At 43.4% G+C, this 10,906-nt stretch overlaps 1 protein-coding gene across 2 annotated transcripts in view; it reads left to right on the top strand.

Moving 5' to 3' along the window:
* fbxw4 (F-box and WD repeat domain containing 4) overlaps window positions 1-8,988 on the top strand; it is a 43,253-nt gene extending 34,265 nt beyond the window's left edge. For both annotated transcript variants that reach the window (XM_005747414.2, XM_005747413.2), the window contains 2 exons: window positions 8,147-8,288; window positions 8,759-8,988. In XM_005747414.2, coding sequence (XP_005747471.1) covers window positions 8,147-8,288; window positions 8,759-8,893 — 277 coding nt within the window. In that variant the 3' untranslated portion in view covers window positions 8,894-8,988. The remainder of the gene's footprint in view (window positions 1-8,146; window positions 8,289-8,758) is intronic.
* The last annotated feature ends 1,918 nt before the right edge of the window (window positions 8,989-10,906 follow it).

Here is a 10,906-nt window from a genome sequence, read left to right as displayed (position 1 = left end):
CCAGCACTATACACAGTGCAGGTAGAGCACCGCTTTCCCCTCCAGAATCTCTTTGAGGCATTGACCACCAAGGCATATTGATGCATATGGGGACCAAAGATTGGCCCTTGTCATCTGATCTAACGGACAAGCTCCTGAAGCTCAAATTGTAGAAAAAGTTCAAGCTGGTTTTGAATGGAACGCGTCAGAATACACAGTGCAGTACAGTTTGTTGTGTATGGACTGCATAACTACAGATTACAGGGTGCACATGCTGACCCCTCTTCACCGTCAAAAGCACCAACAATGGGCATGTGAGCATCAAAACTGCAGCAATGGAAGAAGATGACGTAGTCTGAGGAATCACATTTTCTTTTATGTCACGTGGATGGCCGGGTACATGTGTGTGAGACTTTCCTGGGGATCACCTGGAATCAGGATGCCCTTTGAGAAGAGAGCAACTGTGCTAAGGCAGAGTGATGCTTTGGGCTTCTGTTGGGAAACCTTAGGTCCTGCTTGACTCGTACAAGCAAGCAGTCGTGCAGATGATGCAAACAGTTTCATTGAAACAGTTATCTTTTATGGCTTTCATCGGGACATTTCATCTTGCCGTAACGTAAAACTGTTTCAGGATCAGTTTGAAGAGTACAATAAGGTTTGGGTGTTGACTTGGCCTTCAAATTCCCAAGATCTCAATCCCCTCAACGATCTGTGGGATATGCTGGGGAAACTATTTTGATTCATGGAGGCCCCATCTCACAACTTACAGGAATTATTGCTAACATCTTGCAAGATACTACAGCACTGCTACTGACGTCTAGTGGAGTCCAATCCTCGATGGGTCAATGCTGTTTTGACTGGAAAAGGGGGCTCAACACAATATCAGGCAGGTGGTCATAATGTAAGCCTGATTCATGCATATTGTAGATGATGAAATATTCAAAGTTTTTGCAATTGACAAACAAATTTGACAAACCTCTGCCTATCTTTACTTTTGAGAAAAGCTGGCTCATATAGACGGTCTTTTTTATACCCAGTCATGTTACCAAAACGAAACCTAATTCAGCTGCAAATTGTTCTTCTTGGTGTTTTGTTTCTGTTTTTTTTTTTGCTCCGAGTCTGCCAGGGCTCTGAGTCTGCCTGGGCTCCGAGTCTGCCTGGGCTCCGAGTCTGCCTGGGCTCCGAGTCTGCCTGGGCTCCGAGTCTGCCTGGGCTCCGAGTCTGCATGGCTCCTTCCACACTCCAAAGACATGAATGATGCTGTAGATGTGAGTGTGATGGTTGTCAGTCTCTATGTGTTAGCCCTGAGATACACTGGCGACCTGTCCAGAATGTACTCTGCCTCTATGACAGCAGGCTCCACCCCACCCCACCCCCTCCTCCCACAACCTTGAAGTGGATAAGCAGAAGAAAACAGGTTCTTGCAGTATGTGCATTACAAACTGCCATCAAAGTTGGAATGCTTGCATGAAGTTGGCACAATTTCTTTGAAGCAGGGGATGCTCTTACAGAAAGGCAAACACGCCTCACACCGATTCTCTCCGATCAGTGTAAAGTCACAGAACAGCGCTTCGTCCAGATTGTGTCCTCATAAATCACGAGATACAAGCTGCTGGCCTCTCAGCTTCCTCAGCTGCAGTCATTGTCAATGGGAGATGAACATGCCCTCAGAGGCAGACCAGACTTTTCGCAGGTTTCAGCGACAATAGACGACTGTGGCCACAAGATGGCAGTAGTGTAAAAGCTGGATGCACATATTGACATGCGAGGGGCTTCATGACAGCGCTGTCTTAGATGAAAAGAGAGAGATAACTTAATTTGGAACATTTTATATCAATTTTTAGCTTTTAAAAGGCAAACACTGCTTGCCTTGCTTGTCCTGACAGAACACCATTATTCTATGACAAGTGCAGGCAGCTAACCAGCAATTCTCTATATAACGACATTATTTGGGATCAAAAGGGTTACAAGGAGTTTCAGTCTCTGTTTCTCAGGGATCAGTCAAGTAAGACAAATCTGATCTGATTGGCTGATCTCTCTAGGGACTATGAAAGGAGTTGGGTTTGGAGAATGGCTGGCACAGGAGGGGGTCCCTCTTTAGATATCAATAATTCATATGCACAAACCTAACAAGACTTAAAAGACTTCTGTGACCATGCTGAAGCTGCACTTTGTCAGAGGTTCAGCAGAAAATGCACTGTGATCACTCAAGAAATAAAACAAAAGAACAAAACTAATACACATTTTACACGATGCCATGGTGCTTATACGATCCAGTGTGGAATCAGTACCCTCAGTTACTAACAGTGCATACACTCACACGTCTGCATAAATCATGCTGACCATGTATGCCAACAAATGAAGGTCTGGTCGTTTTAAGAAAATTTACAATAACTATAATCATTATTATCACTCCTAATGTCAGTCCAAAGCCGGGGTGAACAGGGAGGTTTGGAGTGACCTACAGACTCCAGACTTGGCCATATTAATATTATGTACCACGGTTCTTATGTAGGGCTTTTCTGTTCTATCTGAGCACTCAAAGCACATGCACAACATGCCTCATTCATAGAAGCATCCTATGCATTGGTGTTTGTATCTAACATTCATATACATTCACACTCCGATGGATGCCTTTGGGAATAACTTGGAGTTATCTTGCCCAAGAATATTTGGCATACAGACTGGAGCAGCCAAGGATTGAACCACCAACCTTCCGATTAGTAGATGACCTGCTTTACCTCTTCTCCTATGCTCCAGCCACCCCTACATCATATTGGTTTATGGACCATGACTAGTAAGGGAGGGATCTGGTTGATATGAGGAGAGAAGTAACATTGTGTGTGCCCAAGACCAGGTTGAGCAGACCTGGAAGAGCATGTGTTGTGTAGATGAAGGGAGTGTTAAACAGGATCATTAATTTGAATCTGAAAGTCAAAGTTGTGATGTTGAAGGTTTTCAGTGTTGGATGTCAGAAAAGAAAGATAAACTGCAGTGAGCTGGTTCAAGTTGGTTCAAGTGGTAGAGAGTGAGTGGTGAATGGAGCAGACGTTAATAGTCAAGTAGGTGAAGAGGAGGTATTGGGTAGGAATGGTGTTAAGGAGAGAGACACAGAAGGACAGATGGTGTGGATTTTGCAAACAGGATGAATATTGCTGGGATGAAGACATTTAAAATACAGGAAGTCCCCTCTGAAGGTCTCCTAGAAGATGTGAATGCAGCATTACGGACAATCCTCAGTCACCTCCTCTACGTGGATGACATCAAGCTGTGTGCCAGGAGTGAACGAGACATCGATTCACTGATCCACACCACCAGGATCTACAGCAAGGAATGCCATTGGATTGGAGAAGTGTAGTCGGATTGTAACGAAGAAAGGGAAGGTAGTCAGAACCGAGGGGACCAAGCTACCAGAAGGCAACATTGCAGATATCGAAGACATCTACAAGTACCTGGGAATCCCTGTATTCGGTATCCGTAGCCAGTCTTGACAATAATCTCATTGAGGGGGTTCATGCCTATGCTTGATGGTCCCCATAACCACTTAAGGGCAACCTAGAATAGACACAGTATCAATAAGTTAAGTTGCTGTGAGGAAATTTGACAAGCAAGACATGTAAAATAAAAAAAGAGCCTGTTTTTTACTCATTTGACAAAAGTTCCAATCACCTCAAATTTATCTTTATAATTATTCACCTGAAGATCATAAACTTTCAGGATACTTCGATATCTTCCCAGTGTGTGCTGCCTTCTGTCTGTATGGGGTCACAAGTCGTGGTCGTGTCTGTCAAGTGCAGCGTAGAACTGGTTCCATAGGTTGATGTTTGTGCCTCGCTAGAACTCCACACTTCATTGAGAAATCGTATTTTTTAAAGAGGAATTTCCCCATTTGTGTGCAGTCTACTTTTCTATTGTCCTATTAACATTTTTAAGAATGGGTGCTGAACCTTTGCAGCACTACCTGTATCTCAAAGCTGAAATCTATTTTTCAGCCTTCATTTATTCCAGTGGGTTCCATCAACCTTTTCAACATAGTTCAGTGTGATAAGGATGTGTCGTGATTAAAAAAGACAATTTTCTTCCAACCTACAAATTGTAGGTTACAAATATTTAATTGGGCTCATGGAGAGGAGCCCAAAGTGCACCAACCTGGAAAAACGGTCAATTATGGTAAGGATGGTTGTGTTACCTGATGAAGGCGGGAGGCCAGTGACAAAGTCCAAGGCAATGTGAGACCACGGCCTCTTTGGAGTAGGCAGAGGTCGAATCAGGCCAGCGGGACGAGTATTTGGCACCTTGTTTTGTGCGCAAACCAAGCAGGTCGTCACATATTCATGTGTGTCTCTCACTAAAGAAGGCCAACAAAACAGATGCTGAAGAAACTGACGTGTGATTCTGACCTGGGTGAGAAGCGTCCACTTCCACCATGAAGAGTTTGCTGAGGTCCCCTTGAACCAGGATAGAAGTGGAGAAGAACAGCTGCTTAATCTGGTCGAAAGCCTGTTGAGCAGAGGGAGACCACTGAAACGACACTTCAGTGGTCAAGTTGTGTGAGGGATGTTACCACTGTGTCGAAGTCCCTGATAAACCGCCTGTAAAAGTTTGTGAATCTCTCAACATCTGCAACTACAGTGGGATGCAAAAGTTTGGGCAGCTTTGTTGATAGTCATTATTTTCCTGTATAAATTGTTGGTTGTTACAATAAAAAATGTCAGTTAAATATATCATACAGGAGACACACACAGTGATATTTGAGAAGTGAAATGAAGTTCATTGGATTTACAGGAAGTGTGCAAGAATTGTTTAAACAAAATCAGGCAGGTGCATAAATCTGTTGTCATTTTAATGATTCCAAAACCTTCAGAACTAATTGTTGGAACTCAAATTGCCTCGGTAAGCTCAGTGACCCCTGACCTACATACACAGGTGAATCCAATAATGAGAAAGAGTATTTAAGGGGGTCAATTGTAAGTCTCCCTCCTCTTTTAATTTTCTCTGAAGAATTGGGGGTCTCAAAACAACTCTCAGGTGACCTGAAGACAAAAATTGTTCACCATCATGGTGGGAAGGACACAGAAAGCTGTCTCAGAGATTTAAGCCGTTTGTTGTCACAGTTAGGAACATATTGAGACAATGGAAGACCACAGGCTCAGTTCAAGTTAAGGCTTGAAGTGTCAGACCGAAAAAAATCTCGGATAGACAGAAGCGACGGTGAGAACAGTCAGAGTCGACCCACAGACCAGCACCAAAGACCTACAACATCATGTTGCAGCAGATGGAGTCGCTGTGCATCGTTCAACCTTTCGGTGCACTTTACACAAGGAGTTGCTGCATGTGAGAGTGATGCAGAAGCCTTTGCTCCGCCCACAGCACAAACAGAGCTGCTAAAGCACATTTGGACAAGCCAGCTTCATTCTGGAATAAGCTGCTGTGGACTGATGAAACTAAAATTGAGTTATTTGGGCATAACAAGGGGCGTAATGCATCGAGGAAAAAGAACACAGCAGTCCAAGAAACACACCTGCTGCCTCCAGTTATATATGGTGGTGGTTCCATCATGCTGTGGGGCTGTGTGGCCAGTGCAGGGACTGGGAATCCTGTCAAAGTTGAGGGACACATGGATTCCACTCAGTATCAGCAGATTCTGGAGAATCAGTGACAAAGCTGAAGCTGCGCCGGGGCTGGATCTTTCAACAAGACAACGACCCGAAACACTGCTGAAAATCCACTAAAGCTTTCATGCAGAGGAACAAGTACAACGTTCTGGAACGTTCATCTCAGTCCAGACCTGAATATTATTGAACATCTGTGCTGTGAGTTAAAGAGAGCTGTTGATGCTCGGAAGCCATCAAACCTGAAGGAACGAGAGATGTTTTGTAGAGGAAGGATCCAAAATGCCTTCAACCACAATCCAGACTCTCATTGGAACCGACAGGTAGCGTTTAGAGGCTGTCATTTCTGCAGAAGGCGGATCTACTAAATATTGATTTCATTTCTTTGTGGTGCCCAAATTTATGCACCTGCCTGATTTTGTTTAAACAATTCTTGCACACTTTCTGTAAATCCAATAAACTTCATTTCACTTCTCAAATATCACTGTGTGTGTCTCCTATATGATATATTTAACTGACAATTTTTATTGTAACAACCAACAATTTATACAGGAAAATAATGACTATTAACAAGGTTGCCCAAACTTTTGCATCCCACTGTATTTCTGATTCTTCGGCTTGGGCCACTTCAAGCCAAAGCTGCCCCTTTTCCACTATGAAACCCTGGAAGGACACTGTTTACACGTGTAATTCACATTTTTGGTGGGAAACCTCGTCAAAAACAGAAACAATTTAGCCAAAAAGTCATTACATGTGATTTCAGGGTGCGTTCTCAGTACCACTTGTGCTCACTTCAGCATTCGCCCCGCTTCCACGACAAACTCCGATCCCAACTCCTGGTGAAGAAACACACATTTGTCAACTAGGCAATCCAAACACACGCAAAGTTTTCATAAGCTATCAACCGCTGTGCTGACAAGTAAACTCAACGATGCAGCGTCGACTGAAGCTCAGCCGCACAATTAAGTAGGGAGGGTGCTGACGATGACAATCAGCTGCAGCTTGTGAAGGACGATGAGCAGCAGGTGTGGCCGACTTCAGCACAGGAAGACTTCCAGGTCAGATGACACGTGAAACCGGACTTTTGGAAACACACACACATCATCACACAGAAACACGCCTTGAGGCGACTGGTGTTGTGATTTGGCGCTATATAAATAAAATTGAATTGAATTGAAACACACAAACAGGAAAATAGGAGACTGGGAGAGGAGGCGAGACAAAAACACAACACACGGAAACAACGGCCAGGTCGACCGGTGAGGACTGGCAGACTGTGACAAAACTTAATACAGTCCTGATCAAAAGTTTAAGACTGCTTGAAAAATTGCAAAAAATCATATTTTGCATGGTTGAATCTTCACAAGTTTCCAACTCGAGCTTCAACATGTAAAAAAGAAGAAACGGGACCAAACGTTGTTTTGAGCATGCAGTTTATTGAAAACCTGTAGATAATATTAGCAGCTGGTGATGGAGCCATTGTGACCAAATCATTTCCTTTGGGGTTAATAAAGTCTTTCTGATTGTGGTTTCCATTGTTTATGTGTCTCACTTTCAGAGTCTAGCAGGTCAGCTCCCCGTAGAGGTTAGCTCTGTGTGTGTGCATGCACACTTCCTTACACCAATGTCTGTCCCGGTGTCGCTCCATCACTTATTGATGAGGCTGCACTAATGGAGGATTGATGTCTATTGACAGAAAAATCGTATCCCCACAGCATGTAACAGTCACTCTGCTGCTTAACAACCCAAGAACACACCTTTGACACACTTGTGTGTCCAATTGTGTTTACATCACGTGTGAGGACATTATCCCGACTTGCATTCTTAATTTCAGGATATTAAATTACGAATTTAATGTTGACAAATTCACCATAACCACAAATTCATGTTTATTATATCCTGGCATTAAATATATGAGCTGTGCTAACAGGTCTATGTCTGTGTAACTTGAGAAATACACTTGAACACATGAATTTAATGGAAATGGAAAGAAACAATTAGTTCCACAAGGACTGTGATGTGCCATAAATTTTAGACGCCCACCATGTTCGACTGTGTTGTTTAACTTCATCCTAAGTTGTCAGATGTTGGCAAAGATGAAGAAGGGAAGACTATGACTCGAACCGTGTCACGCTTGCTCACTGCGACGTTATTGTAGTTAAATGATTGTTTTTGGATAACGAACAAGTTGGGACAAAGCCCAAACAACAGTTTTGATGTGAGGTTGTTAAGATATGGTCCTAAGTGTTAGTCTGCTGCATAATCACTGAATTTTATTGGCTGCTTTGAAGTTGGCTTAGTACAAGAAATGCAACAGTATATCATTTTTGAAAAATGGTACATATGATTTAAACGCTGTGGGCACTAACACCTCAGTAAGCTTGTCGAAAGGTTTGACATGTTTTTGCCATATTTTGGGACAAGCAGAGAATCTGACATGAAGAGTAAACTACAATTATGCTTTTACAAATCCAGCTTACAAACATATATTTACAAATTTAATAACAATAATCTTTCTTTCATATCAGCATGCATTAAGTCATCCTTTCTTACAGGAAGTGTGCAATGGAGTGGGAGGAGCCTCATGATAGCGCGCTGTACTGCATCCAGACAGATGGAAACCACATGATAGCCAGCGGTTCCTCATATTACGGTGTTGTACGTCTTTGGGACAAACGGCAGACTGAATGTCTGCAGGTAAGGACAGAAACAGGACTGAACTGAAATATACCAAACACAGTGTCTGACACGCCTAAAAGAACACAAAACTATTCATTTATCCCAAAAGTTGGGCAATTATGTGTTACAGCAACCAACAAAGTTTAAAGAAAAGTGACTTTTTTGTTCAATAAATCTAAATATTATACAATAAAAAGGTTCAAATTCATGTAGGTGTAGCGCTATGTGATGCCAGTGGCACAGAAAGTTTTCAGCTGCGTGTCCAATATGTGCTGGAGGAGGTGGTGGTGAGGATCCATTAATTCTACACAGTCATGTGGAGGACCTCTTTGTCAGATGATTGAGGAATTATCTAACAAATGCATCTCAATCCTCAGGCCACAGAAAAACCTCCACACAGCAACATGTCCAGGATCTGATGTGATGGATTATAAATGTCGTGGCACTCGATGCTGTTCCTTACATCTGGAGTTTTGTCTTTTCTGCAGTTTTTCCAGTTGAGCTCGGACCCTGTGAGCAGCCCGGTGTACTGCCTGAGGTTCAACAGCTCCCACCTGTATGCAGCCTTGGCCACTGCTGTGCATTCGCTGGACTTCAGACAGAATGGCACCCAGATTAGATGATACACACAGACGCTGCTTTTAGTTTCATCATTTCCATAAATATAATATCTATTTTCTGACTATTATAAATGTGTAATAAAATAAGATCAAATGAAGGAGCACATGCCTCTATTCTTTTGACACTGGTGTCAAATCGGTCAGTTAGTCAAAGTGCTGTGCTGCGAGTGAGTGGTGTAGAGGGTGGTTAGGATTACTCACCATGAAGAACAAGTGACTTCAGTGTTCACTGACTTCCTCCAAGTTTATGGTTTGCAGCCAATCACAGAGCCAGTGTTCCTAATCATGTATTCAGCCTGTTGGTGTCACCTCGTAACAAAGGATGTAATCAGGAGGTAGAGCAGGTCACCTAGTTTCATGTTTTATTGTCATGTACAGATAAACTGTGCATCCACATTCATCCATAATGAAATTCTTTGGCCCGTGCTCCTCAGCTTTACATGAGCATGTAGAGAGTGTGCAGTTATATTAAGAGGAAAATAACAGAATTTAGCTGTAGAATAATAATAATAATAATAATAATAATAATAATGAAAAGGAGAGAAATAAAGTATTAAACATTAGAGAATTGAAGACGAGTTGGTATTTACAAGTTTGTGCAACGAGCATTTAAGTGGCATTTGTTGAAGTGACAGTGTGCAGAGTCCTGTAACTGTAGTGAGTGTGTAGCGGTGTGTATGGGATGTCAGCAGTTCAAAGGTCTGATGGCTTGTGGGTAAAAACTGTCCCTGTGTCTGGTAGTGCAGGTCTGGATGCTCCTGAACCGCCTGCTGGACGGCAGGAGTGAGAAAAGTCTGTGGCTGGGATCAGAGAGGATCCGCTGCGTCTTCCTCATGCAGCGCTGTCTGTAGAGATGCTGCATGGCTGGCAGTTCAGTCCTGGTGATGCGCTGATCTCAACTTCCTCTGCAGAGCTTTGCAGTCCAGAGCGTTACAGCTGCCGTACCAGGTGGTGATGCAGCCAGTCAGAATACTTTCAATGGTGCATTGATAGAAGTTTGTAAGTATACTGGGGTTCATGCTGAATCTTCTCAGGCGCCGCAGGAAGAAGAATCTGAAGCGCCTGACTCTCTCCACCTCTGCTCCTTCGAAGTGGATGGGGGTGTGGCCTCCTCTCTGCAGTCTCCTGTAATCCACACAGAGCTCCTTGGTTTTGCTGACGTTGAGCAGCAGGTTGTTGTCGCGGCACCGCGATGTCAGGGCTCTCACCTCTGCCCTGTATGCCGTCTCATCTCCATCAGAAATGCAGCCGATGATGGCGGTGTCATCTGCAAATTTGATGATGGTGTTGGAGCTGTGTGTTGCTGTACAGTCGTGGGTGAACAGGGTGTACAGCAGGGGGCTGAGCACACATCCCTGGGGGGCATCTGTGCTGAGTGGAAGTGTGGATGAGGTGATGTCTGTCAGGACGTTCAGGATCCAGCTGCACAGGGAGGAGCCGATGTTCAGGTCACGGAGTTTCATGGTGAGTCTGGATGGTATGATGGTGTTGAAGGCGGAGCTAGTCTATGAACAGCATTGGCACATATGTGTTTTTCAGGTCCATAGATTAGATTCTACATTAGATTTATAACTATTTCAAAATTTAAGAAAGTTGGTTATTGTTATCTTTAGCCCTCATTTTCACTATAATACATATCAGTGCTCAGATTACGATTCAATTCAGTTTTATTTATATTGTCCCAAATCACAACAACAGTCGCCTCAAGGCGCTTTATATTGTACTGTACAATAATACAAAGAAACCAGAGAAAATCCCAACAATCATATGACCCAGTGCTTTGGGGACAGTGGGAAGGAAAATCTTCATTTTAACAGGAAGAAACCTCCAACAGGACCAGGCTCAGGGAGGGGCGGGGCCATCAGCCGCAACCAGTTTGGGGTAATAGAAGGAAGACAGGATAAAGACATGCTGTGGAAGAGAGCCAGAGATTAATAATTAACCATTAAGTGCAGAGTGCTATATAAATACATAGTGAGGGGAAAAAGTGACTTAAGAAGAATCCCCGGCAGCCTA

The sequence above is a fragment of the Pundamilia nyererei genome, unplaced genomic scaffold (assembly GCF_000239375.1).
Source record: "Pundamilia nyererei isolate P.nyererei 1_Seehausen unplaced genomic scaffold, PunNye1.0 scaffold00197, whole genome shotgun sequence".
Lineage (NCBI taxonomy): Eukaryota > Metazoa > Chordata > Actinopteri > Cichliformes > Cichlidae > Pundamilia > Pundamilia nyererei.
This window is presented reverse-complemented; position numbering and strand designations above follow the sequence as displayed.